Raw genomic sequence first — 13,069 nt, forward strand, 5'->3', positions numbered from 1 at the left:
TCAGATAAGCTATTGATAGGTCCAGTACACTTTCTCTGAGACTAATACTGTGCATTGTTTGTGTTCTGCTTTTGTAAGACATATTTTTGACACATAAATGAACACATTTTGAGAGGATTAATTAATTGTATCAATTCCATTTAATATCTAAGGCACAAACCTGTAAGAAATGACTATATTTCAGTTTTATACAAGTATTCTTCAAGAAGAATTGAATGCTTCCCCATTACAGGTGTGGACAGCTTTGTCAAACAAATTTAATTCAAATTTCATTAGTCGCAATCATAGTCACAAATGTTTTTAGCAAATTTTAAGGAAAGAAAAATGAAAAACAAAAAAGTACACATCTTGAACTAGACTTGGGTATTAATTTAATGCAAACATTATTGATAAATTAGAACGGCCCATTTCAATGTAGGATTTCTGTTTTTGCTCACCTTCTGAATGCGTATTGCTGCTTGATCCATGCCTGCATATCCCACATCCTTATCCTTGGCTCTTCTCTGTCTCTCCTCATCACGACGGATTTCCTTCATGAACTTAGCCCTGAGCCGCCCTTGTCGGGCTCTTTCCGACACCTGGATCAGTTTGATGGCTTCTTCAAGAGTCAAGGGGCGGACAGCAAAAATCTTCAAGGATACCACAAATATTTGAATGCAACTTGAAGGGTGAGGGGTTTGAAGGAAAATGATAAAAATCTTACTCTTAGTTCAGAAAGTGATTAATTTAAAAGTTATATATATATTACAAACACAATAAAGTATTATTGTCTATTTCAGAGAGCATAAATACTGTAATAATAGCATCAGATATTACTCTGATACTGTACTGTATAATGATGGGATATATAATCAAAAGTGTAGAATTTCGATCAAGAGATGTTTTGTTAAAATTGTAAAATTCAGTATTAAGATCTCATTTAGGATATTGTGTACAATTTTGGATACAACATTATAGAAAATCAGTCCGGAGAAGAAAACCAGAGAGAGTCCTAGGCTTAAAGGAAAATGTTATTCTGTCAAGCTAAAAGAACTGAATCTTTATAGTGATGAACAAATGGACCCAATTCAACTATTCAAAATTCTCGCAGGCAGAGGACACAAATGGAAACCTAGGAAATTTTAATATGGAGACTAAAAAATACTTTTTTTTATTGAACTAGCCTCTGGCAGCCCATTGAGCTACTGTGGGTGGGCTCATTGGCCTCCTCTTGTGTGCAACCTTTCTTACAGGTCCACTGTTAATCACCAAAATCCCAATTCACCAAATCAAACATTACAGAAATGTCTATAAAGTTTTGTGCAAGAGGTCCTTGAAACCTCCTCTGCTTTATAGTTGTACTACATTACAGTTGTATAGTACTTCTTTGTAGCTTTCTTTGGTTCACATAAAGCAAATATTTCTATAGAAATAACTCATATACAGTATATGATGCAACTGTTTCTGATAAATAGGAACTCCTTGAAAGGAAAATGCAGTTGCAAAGAAGCACTACCTAGAAGTACCATGTTCAACCTACACAAATGTTTTACTTTAGAATGAAAAATGGGAGTTAGTGAGTGACTCTAGTAAAGGCACTCAGCTCTATTATACAGATGGCACAAGTTTAAAACTAGCTCATGGCACTAGGTGACCATGAATGGGATTTCCCAGGCAGTGGTACAGAATTGGCTGAGTGCTGCTGAGGTTAAGGCTGGGAATAATTAGCCAGAACTCTTATGGCTCCTGGCAAACAGTGGTACTTGCAATTTGGGTAAGAGCAATCTTTTGATGCTAAAGGTGAGGGTTTTGTACCAAATCTCCTGTACATGACTTTGTAGTCTGTGACATGATAAAAAAACAAATGGCATGAAGATGGATATTTTTGAAGAAATGTGCCCAATTTTGACTTCCAGGTTCTCTTCCAGTGTGGGTTTGTCGCTAGGAACCAGGATGTGAAAACACACAATAGAAACAAATATTTTTTTTTCAGTGTAGTTCAAAAAGAAAAAAAAATCCAAAATTAAAACACAAACATTTTCTGAAAAATAAGACATATAAACACAAAATGGAAGTTTTGTCATGCTGAGTATACAAGAGAATGGTAAAAGCATTTAAGAAGGTTGTGAGTTCAATCCTCAGCTGGGGCTGATTCAGCCTGGAGGCAAACTTAAGTGTGTTCTCTGGGGCATGCCAGATCTCTTCACTTGGGTGACAAGATATTTAAGCAGGGCAGATCCAGTTCGATGTGCAGTTAAAATCTCATTTTCAGGGATATAGACCCATAACTTTAAATACAAAAAGTCAGGTTTTTTTTTCTCAATAAAAAACGCTTGACTTCATAGCATCAGTGAATCATCATCACTGGTGGCACATCAAAGATGCAAACCAAATCAGAACCTGTGCCCTGTGGAAAAAAGAAAGTTTGCACAGTTCCAAGGTCTAAACTGTGTACAATGGGAGACAAACTGTCCATTGATATCAAGGACACAAACACTGTTTATGTTATTAATAGTTTAAAAACATATTTTTATTAAATGGTTCATTCTAATTTATCATTTCAAAACAGTTGCATAATTGCATTTCTTTCTGTTTTTTTTTCTGATTATTATGTGTTTTATAATTATGTATATTAAATTAAAACATTACATTCATCCAAACCTCTTCATCCATTTCAGGTTGTGAAGGAGGGAGAAACTATTTTGGTGAGCAACAGGCACAAAGTGGGGTACAACCTGGATGGGACACCATTTCATCACAGAACACACACAGACACAACACAGTCATGCTCACACTCACACCAGAAGCCAATTAACTACTATTATATCTGTGAGAGGAAACCCAAACATATACAGAAAGAACATACAAACTCCAAGCAGATAGCACACCAGGTCTGGAAAATATAACATTGGCCATATATTTATATAATATTCATACATATAAATATATAATATATACATATATCCAACTTTGATCTTTCTTCTCTTCTTTCAACTCCATCTAAACCCACAAATGGAACCTCAAATACTTAATTATTAAAATTTATAATGCACTGGCCAAAATTAAAACTGGAAACTAACACCTTTTTTTTGGAAGAAATTATTTTTTTCCAAATTTGGAACACAAAATGCCATAATTACAGATCAGTGACTAATTTTCATCTCTTTGTTTTTTCTCCTTGGTTGACTGAAGGAGTTTTTTTTTATTCTGAAGAACATATCTGATGATTCTTGCCTCCATTCTCTCTAGGACTTACAAAGTAAATAATCTCTTGTGGTTTTTCTTTTTCATACGTCCACATCCACTGTGGGAATTGTTGGATTTATAACTGAATATATGTCAGTTAAAGTGGGGGTTATTGCCTCAATATACAAAACATATATTTCTCAAACAATTAAGCCACTTCTAATGTTATGAATTTAGTATAGAGAGCAAAGAATAGAGAATAGTCCTGTACGCTATAATAATTCCTCACACCTACTGTATATAGAGTTTTTCTGGACACTCCAGGTGTTTTACACTTACTCCCTCCTCCACTTACATGGTGTAGCCCCCATCTGAATGATGCAATGGCAGCCAAAGTGTGCCAGTTCACTCACCACACATCCGCTATCAATGGTTAGAATAGATATGCTATAGTATTCAAATTAGGAGAATTCAGGATAGGTTATCAACAGATTCTACTTACCAGTATGGCCAAGTAATGGGAATTCATTTACACTATATGGGAGTGGTTCAAAATGATTGTGTGTTGGAAATATGTGGGCTATACATTTGGTACTATTCTTCCCCAATCCCTTGAATTTCTGTTTCTCTTAACACTTAGTAAACACTATCAATTAACACTATCAGTGCTCAATAAGAGAATTTCTTAGCAGGGAGGACTTTACTGAAGAGTTGGATTGCGCCAGTTATTTGTTATTTCTTGTGTGTGATTAGGATATTTGCAGTACATGATATTTTGCTTAAAGAAAGTCATGACTCAGCTGCACTTGGCCTCTACCACTGCATTGGTGGCCTGAAATAATTATATTGATATACAGTACTAGCTTAGATGGTGTAATGTTTTATGTGCCTTTTCTGAGGATGTTTTTCCTTTTTTTCTCTTTTTCTTTTTTTTAACTAAATGACTGCAATGAACATTTTGTATCACAGGAAAATGTCTATGTGTTGTGTTATGTAATTGTTCTGTCCTTTCTCCACTGTGGGGTTGGTGTTTACATAAATAGAAATAAAAGAATTGTCCAAAAAAATAAAACCACAGACAGGCATCACATTCCCAGCTCTCCACATACTGTACCTCTCTCAGCTGCTTGACCACCACTTTCACTCAACAATCTCTATTGAAAGTACTCTTCTTTCAATTAGTGATGCCCTCCTGTCAGCTTGGGCTGTTGTCTGCTGTTGTAAAAACTCGGCTGCTTTTGAGACTGTTAACCAAACTATATGTACTGACCTAGAAATTTTAGGCACTGTTTAAACCTGGTTCTTCATCTGTTTTGCAATCACAGGCTCTATGAATCCTGGTATAGCTTGGTCTCTGGCCTGAAAAATGCTTTACAGTACAGTATGTACGTCCCCCAAGGCTGTGTGCTGGATCCCCTGCTGTTCTTTTTTTACACCCTTGACCTAGGACTTTAAATCTCCTCCTGCAGATTTCAATACAACTTCTATGTTGATGTTTCTCAGATCTTCTTTTTTTCCTTAACCTGATATACAGTATTTATCTTGCATATTAACAACTGCCTCTTTACTAATTCCCTTAGTCATTTCAAACTAAAGCTATCTAATTCTGACCTTCTTTTCTACCATTTCTATCGACCTCGCCAGGTCTGTTCCACTTGACTGCCTCCTCTGCCAGGTACCCGAGTGTAAATCTTGCTTCCTCCCTCCACTATTCCAATCAAATTAATGTTCTGCTTCTTTTCAAGCCATATCTGCGGGATTCCTCTCTTCCTCATTTTCTTGTGTATACAACTTCTAGTTCAAATCCTGGTGCTTTACTGCATGAGATATTGCAACTCCACTCCTGGCCAGTGCTATTCATCCTTTTCAACTCATTCGGATTACTCAGCCCATCTTTTCTCTGCCTTATTTCTCTCTTGCCATGCAGTTACTCGAATACCTCCATTGGCTCCCTAGTTGTTTACATTTATTTCAAAACATGTATATTTACCTTCTGCTGTCTTATCCACTCTTCCTCAATATTTCTCCAGTCCCTCATGTCTCCCTATAATCCAATCCTTCCCCAACTCTGTGATTCTTCTTCTCTGCCAGACCATCTGTTACCTCACCTACTGTGCAAGCCCTGTTTATTCACATCCCTGGCTCTGCAGTGGAACAATGAACTACCCACTTAAATCAGAACTGCTCAGTCCCACACCACATCTCTGCATCTTCTCAAGACACATTCATTTAGAGTGCACCTGCAATCTCCCTGACACAGTTGTGAACATTTTACTCCCAGCTGTCACTGCACTCTGCTCAATGGCTTGCCTTCTTCACTGTAATCTATGATTACTACCTACATTTTTGCCACTCAATATATTTTTCACTCTGTTCTTTGCTATGTATACATGGCACTTCTAGCATGTGCCTCACTGTTTTGCTTTTCATTGTTATTTATTTTTACTTCCCTGCTGTATCTGAATGATATATTGTTATATGTACTTTATGTATTATCGGACAAAACTCCCTGGATAAGAGCATCTAGTAAGGAAATAATAACATTTGTCAAGTCCCTTGAGATTGTTCTTTATGTAAGGTGCTTTGTAAATAAAATGTACTGTATATAATATGACACCCATTCCTATCAAACAATATACATAACACAGACATACACATCTGAGTTAATTTTATCCCCAATATGAACCGTCATGTCAGTATACATACTGTACTACTCATTTGTTCAGAATCTCAGGCAACAAAGTTCATTATTAAAAAGCAGTATTTGTAGTTGAAGACAGCAGAGATTATTAGGTTTGACTGGTGGAAGAGTTTAACTTTGATTTTTAGCAGTATTTAGAATAAAATATATTTTAAATATCTAAAAGTTTTTTTAAACTTTCCGAAATATTATCTATTTTAGTTGAAAAGAAGAACCACTGTTTGAAAGAATTTTGATACAGTAAAAAAGATATGGGTAGCCTAGATTATACATTGGTAGCAATATATTGCAACATTAAGTACAAATTCTAAATAGTTAACATAATTCACCAGTCATAGAAAAACAAACTTCAGACTTACTTTGGGCTTTTCCATCACTGTAATCTTGTCCAGAATTCTTGCTAACATCTCTTTTCTGTCCTGCAGGACCTTAGCACGATCACCAATGAAGTATTTTGGAATGGGAATCTCAATCTCTGCCTAGAATTGTTTGAGACAATAATGTAGGAATTTTCCTTTACACTACAGTTTAATTCTTAAATGCAAGTATATTATTGTGTACAGAATGCAACTCAATACAATTTTACAATGCAATTGTAAAACTCATTTTTTTCTTCTTTTCAGGTTTTTTTCTACTGTTTTTCCTTTTTTAGGCACAAACAGTTTTATGGTGATATGGCTATTACATTTGAAAATAATCCAGTTAATATAGTTAATCCTGATATCTGCGTTTTTTTATCTTTTAGCTCGATGGATGTGTAAAGAGGAGCAAATGTTGCAAATGTCAAGAAACACCTAATAATTAAGTTTCTGATTATTATAAATTAAAGCTTGTTAAATAATCAGCTTAGTTCCTTTTCATCCAATTTAAATTGTATTAATAACAGTCAAAGCATAAGAATTGTGCAAAACAATAGTGGATTCCAAGAGTTAATTGCTGAAGTACATGCAATATACACATAGGCGTATGTTATCTATGTAGCTCTAGACTGTGTCTAATAACACTTCCACACAATAGAGTATATAACAGTAACACATCTTTACCAGCCTAGCTCTGTATAAAAAATATTGTAATGGTGGTGTGCTATTATTTATATTTTATATATGACATTACTAGTTTCTATTCAATTTCCAGTTCTTGTCTCTTGCAATGCCTCTTGCAAAGTGTAAACTCAAACTTCAAATGATAAACTATTTATCAAAAATGTTCAATTTTTACATGATTTAAATGAAAAGAATACTTCTGAATATAGAAGATATTTCTTCAGCCCAAACGAACTTTTAAACAGATTAGTTTATCTCTGATGCCATCTTGTGGAAAATCCAAAACACTGCTACTGCATAGAAAGGACACTTGGAGCAATTAAGATAGTGTACTTTAAAATAATTTAAAAATGTTTCACCTTTGTTTAAGATATTAAATGTATGAAAATAAATATACAAATGCTGTGAAAGTACTTTTAATATTCACATTATTGTTAATAATCTGTGAAAACAGCTTTAACAATTAGTCCTTGAATGGCTACAAACACAATGCCTAAGGCGGCTTCATTCTGAATATTTTTGTTTTCTTCATTTCAGATGCTTTGGATCACCCTATTAGTGCAGCCTTTAAAAACAGTTTACACAAATGTTTACTTAATATCAGAATCTTTTATAAATTATATGAAACTGGACCAGATTTTGTATCTTTTTATACATTAATTCATATTCTTTTGCCATCTATATGGAGTAAGGAGTTTGAATCCTAATTAAAAGCAATAAAAAATAAATATAAATAAAATTACCAGTGAGATCACTAAGTACAATAATAAATTTTTAGTGAGATGTAATGGGAGTCTAAAATTGTTTGAAATTTTAAATAAAATTACAACTTCTACAAGAAAGTCAGTGCAAACTCACTACTACACTATACATAGTAGTGAAACACAAAAAGTAAGAAAATAGCCAAAAACCACACTACTCAAATTGTTTTCATGAAACACTGCCCCTGTAGCTTTACTTTAGCATTGCTCCATGATGAACCATCTCTATGCCTACCCTAAAATCCAGCATTTTAAATAATTTTAAAGTCCCACAATGTGTAGAAAAACACATGGTTCAATCCGATGACTTTGGCAACTTAAACATGCACTTGCATGTTATTGTAGGGTTTTACACAGAATTTTGTAAGAATGTTGGTTGTAAAGCTTTTGTGATTCCTATTTGATATACTGTATAGGCCTACTGTATATGCAGTATTTTTTTTATTTTTAAATGCTTTTTCAACAATATTGAAAATGACGTGAAGGACACATGGCTTTCCCAGTTTAATAACAGCAAATATAATTTTTCTGTACTTTGTATTTTGTAATCAATTAAGCCTGGGCTGGTGTCCCCTTCCTCTTCCTGCCTGTGAACACACACATGAAGTGACAGTGAACCAGCTCACCGGCGTCAGTTTCAGGTCCTGGATGATGTCATCCATGTAGTGATACTCAGAAGACTCCTTCTCCACCATCTCGTTCTTGAGCTCCAGCACGCGACCCATCACTCCGTCCAGCACTGCCCGAATTACACGCCTCTTCTGGGGATGCACCACCTGGTCATATGCCACCTCCAGTGACCGGAAGATCTGGATATACCGAACGTAGAGAGTGGCCACACGCTGGAAAAAAACCACTCTGTCCTTCTCGGGGCCTTGAGGCTGTGCAGGCAGCTCCTGAGTTAGCAGGCTGGACAGCTCTACATGGGCATCTGCCCAAAGTTTATTGTAGGTTCTGGAAGAAAAGACAACAATCTAATAGAATGAATCATATTTAACATATGAAGGCACATAGCACAGAAACAGATAATACTGTAAAATCAATGACATATGGAATTTCCAGGTTCATTTTCCATTTCCCAAGAACCTGAATTGAAATCTAATATGTATAGAATATATATTAGACATATATTATGAAAGATATATATATATAGATGATAATACAACGTTTCACATAACCACAGTGCACGCATCATAAGAACACTAAATATATGGTAGGTTGTATAGTTCTAGACAGTTGACTGACGTATATGAAGTGAATGTAAAAGCAATGTGTTAATATGCCAAGAGCAAAGAAAAACAACAGAGATCACGTGTAATATAGCAAGATGAGGTCCAGTTTTCAGCCAAGTAGACCATCATGCATGAAGGTGAAATAACAGATAAAAAGTAAGATTTAGTTAAATATTTATGGTTTGGAAAGAGAATACAAGAATCTTAGAATATATTGAGTATGTTGTTTGTAGCCATTCAAAAACTATTTTTAAACGTTATTTAATAAAACGCTTAATAAAGCGTTACACGATTAAAGCGTCACTTGTTAATGTATGTTTATGACAATTCTTAAGAGAACAAAATAATAATAGCGAGAAAAAAACGTTTTTTTTATCTAAAACTCCATTAATCGTTTGATCTTTAATATTACTTTTTGAAACTTTCATTTCGTACACTGTATTACAATCTCTTCTGCATGCATATCATACTATAAATTATTTAATGTATAGCCAACATAAAGGCTGCTTTGTTTCCCAAACCTGGCAATTAAATGTAACAGTGTGAGGGAGCGGATGAAAAAGGAAAATAAAGGTATTATGTCATAAGGACAACAATTCGGGTTTGTATTTATACCCAAGTTTATCCAAACATTTGCATGAATTATTGGCTGGTCACTTGTATAGCTTTTCCAGGTTACATCCAGGCGCCCGTACAAACCTGTGAGACATGACGGCGACTGAGTAGATAAATTATCCTCGTTTTTCTGTCGCCGACAAAATGCCTTTTAATAACAGCGCTGTTATCTAATCTTATCAAACATGAAAGGTCTTTTGCTAAGTCAATAAAACTTCAGTTTCTTTCCAAACTCGATACACGTGCTGCTTCTGCCCTGGTCTGTTTATGTTTACTTAGCTCCATGGAAACGAGGCCCTTCCGTCTACTTAAGATGCCCAGCAGCGCCTGCCCCAAATTCATAATCAGGTTTTAAGGCACAGGTAACCCCCTCACCACACACGCAAAAATAAACTCAAGCAGGTTAGACGAAAACAGATCGTATCGTAAAAGTCACATGAAACGATAATTAGAATTTATAGCTGCCGTATGATGAACCGAATGTTTTAATTTAAAATTAGCATATTTTCAATACGTAATTTTCCAATTTCAATTTATTCAACCCAGTCTTGCAACATTTAGGAAGCAATGGATTTTTATTGTTTACTTTGAATTCTAGAAGATAACTAGAGTAGCCAGATTTGTCATTTAAAATAAATTAACTCGCTATCTTGTCAGGATTCGTGATGCGAATTGGAGTTAATGCGAGATGTCCGGTTATATAACCCTGTAGTATAGTATTTCGCTACGAAATACGTTGCTACTGTATAACATATACTGTATAACTTAACACGAAAGTTGCTGAAAAAAAATCTACAGCTAAACTGGAAGCACAAATGAGCGGCTTTAAATAAGGAAACGTGATTTAAAAGTCCGGGTATATAACCCTGTAGTATAGTATTTCGTTACGAAATACGTTGCTACTGTATAACATATACTGTATAACTTAACACGAAAGTTGCTGAAAAAAAAATCTACAGCTTAACTGGAAGCACAAATGAGCGGCTTTAAATAAGGAAACGTGATTTAAATAATCCATGTAAACGAACAGAATTTCACATAATAATAATAATAATAATAATAATAATAATAATAATAATAATAATAATAATAATTGCCTTCACTTAAATAGCTCTTTTCTGGTCACTCCACTCAAAGCGCTTTACAGGTAATGGAGACTCCCCTCCACCACCACCAATGTCCAGCATATAATACAATTGCCCCATGTATTTGTAATGGTGAAAAAAATGTGACACAAAAGAAAGGTCTTTGATGGGTTTGGGATGATGTCGCGTGTAAATACAAATATTCTTCTCATATATTTCAACTAAAAATGTAGACACGTGGCAGTATGTAAAATATGTATCCATAAGGTGGTGCATTTGTCTTTCCTTGTTCTTCAGGCTCTCTTTGATTAAAGGTTCTTTTTGCACAGACACTTGTTTACCACACAGTTCAGAGGTGACAGATGGGATTGTGAGACACATCTAACTGGGCCTCAGACTGAGAGCCGGGCTCTATAACAGGGACCTGGCCTTCCTCATATAGCCAGTTGATCAATGAACCCCAAACAGCCAGCTCTACCTACACCCAGGACATCAAATGGTCACTACCACCCCCCCAGAAAAGAATCACGGGGGCTTCAAAAACCCCAGTCATCAGGAATCACAGAGCACACAGAGACAGAAGGTATTGGAGGAAACGCAGATTTCACCACAGCATCTAGGAAAGGATTCTACAGAGACAGTAGAGGAAAATAGGGTAGGAGGGAGGGACACATTGTATAAGGGACCACCTTTTTCAGAATGGCCTGGATTGAGAAGCTTAAAACCACAGAGTTTCTTTGCTGTGGAGGAAGGAGGCACTTCAGGTCACCATTTGCAGATGGTTTTATAGGATGGAGATACTGAGCTGCTTCTTGGGTCCAGTAGGTTTTGGGAACTGGGGTCAATGGGGTTTTTGTGCTGGTTTGCGAAAGTTTGTCCCTTTATTGGTTATTTTGTCTCAGGTGTTGTGTGTCAGGTGGGCAGTTACAGAAATTGTTGTGTTATGAAGTTACTTTTTGTGTGTTGGGTAGGTTGATAGGCTAATAAAATTGAATATTAGGAAGACTATCTTCCTGGTCCGTTGGTGCAGTGATGATTATGGGAGATAAAAAGAACATGTTGCAAGTAGAAAAAGGAATCTTTGGCACTATTATAATTGCTAGATGGTGTAATCATGTACAAAAGCTAAAAGTTTAAAAGCAGTTCCTGCATTTAAGGATCACCATCCATGACACCTACATTGAATAAAAACAAACTAACCTGATGAGGCCTAAACTTCTACAAATATAGTGTCCCACATTCCCACAGAAATATTCAGTGGGATAAGTTAAGGAAAAGTCAGGGTGGGATAATTAGGAAACCTTGACACACATTTTCTTTATCTTGGTTACAATGGACTATTTCATTTTCCTGCAAGTGACAGAGGGTATTGCCTCTGACTGTCAGATATACAACTTATTTTATATTAAATTCTATTTATTAATTGTAGCCATGTACATGCTTCTCTTGAAAATTTTTATTATTCCATTATTTCTTATGATCATGTCTGGCATCTGGTCAGTTATTATCATCCACACCTGTTTCTTGTTATTTATCTAGCCTGCCATTTAAACTGGTTTCTCTCCTCGATCATTGCTCAGTTTTGAAGCTTGCTTCAGCTTAAGCACTTGTTCTGTGCCGCTGTGTTTGGTTGGGCCCTTTGGTTTTGACCCTCGCTTGCTCCCGACATCGATTATTGTTTTTGTCTTTTTGATTTGACCTTTGCTTGGCTTTGACCATGCTTCCGCCTGTGCTGTATTAACTCGTTTCATTGACTTTAGTTCCCAAAATAAAGTAAAAAATAGCTATATTAATAAAGAAAAGCTGTCAGATGACCTACTGTAGTGCAACTCAATAAACCTCAACAAAAACTATTTTTAAGAGGTAAACACTAAACAGAACAACACATATAAAATGTTTCACAGTCTTGTGGATAAAAAAAAAGCACTTCACACTTTAAATACATATATCCTTCCCTTGACCTCAGCTGAATGTAACATTACTAGTTGGCATCTTGGGTTATTTCACCTAGCAACATGTTTCAATTTCAAAAATAATTCGACTGACTGCGAAGCTTCAATATATCTTGTCACAGTAACACAATTGCAAACCACCCTGCAGCAGCTGAGGTTTTGACAGAGAACTACAAGGAAACACACAAAGGAGGTGTGCTCAGGTGGACAAGGAATAGGCCTACTTAGTCCTTGTCCTCCGGTTGATCCATGTTTAAAACTCTTGACATTTGGAAATACTGCATGACAAATGTACAAGAAACTGTAAGATACAGTATCTGACCCCCTGTACTCCTGTGCAAGCTAAACAATATGCTTAAACAAGGACAACTTCAGCTACAATAAGAAAGCAGTGCTTCTGAAAATGTGACTAAAAGAAATATGAAAATATGAGTGATAGTTGAGTGAAGAAAAAAAATCACATTGCCACTGTTGCAGAGATATGTTAATGAAACATCTAAGGTTATCTGCTGACA

General features: G+C 35.6%; 1 protein-coding gene across 3 annotated transcripts in view; it reads right to left on the reverse strand.

Annotated features, from left to right (window-relative positions):
- Positions 1–9,804, reverse strand: part of LOC148657172 (dynein regulatory complex subunit 11) — a 36,992-nt gene extending 27,188 nt beyond the window's left edge. For 2 of the 3 annotated variants that reach the window (XM_088643066.1, XM_088643065.1), the window contains exons 1-4: positions 9,602–9,804; positions 8,297–8,624; positions 6,226–6,345; positions 438–629 (exon numbers count right to left, since the gene is read on the reverse strand). In XM_088643066.1, the coding sequence (XP_088499192.1) occupies positions 438–629; positions 6,226–6,345; positions 8,297–8,624; positions 9,602–9,612 (651 nt within the window). In that variant the 5' untranslated portion in view covers positions 9,613–9,804. The remainder of the gene's footprint in view (positions 1–437; positions 630–6,225; positions 6,346–8,296; positions 8,625–9,601) is intronic. The other variant, XM_088643067.1, reaches the window with a different exon arrangement.
- Positions 9,805–13,069: the final 3,265 nt, after the last annotated feature.

Source organism: Lepisosteus platostomus, chromosome 8, assembly GCF_059453375.1.
Source record: "Lepisosteus platostomus isolate fLepPlt1 chromosome 8, fLepPlt1.hap1, whole genome shotgun sequence".
Classification (NCBI taxonomy): domain Eukaryota; kingdom Metazoa; phylum Chordata; class Actinopteri; order Semionotiformes; family Lepisosteidae; genus Lepisosteus; species Lepisosteus platostomus.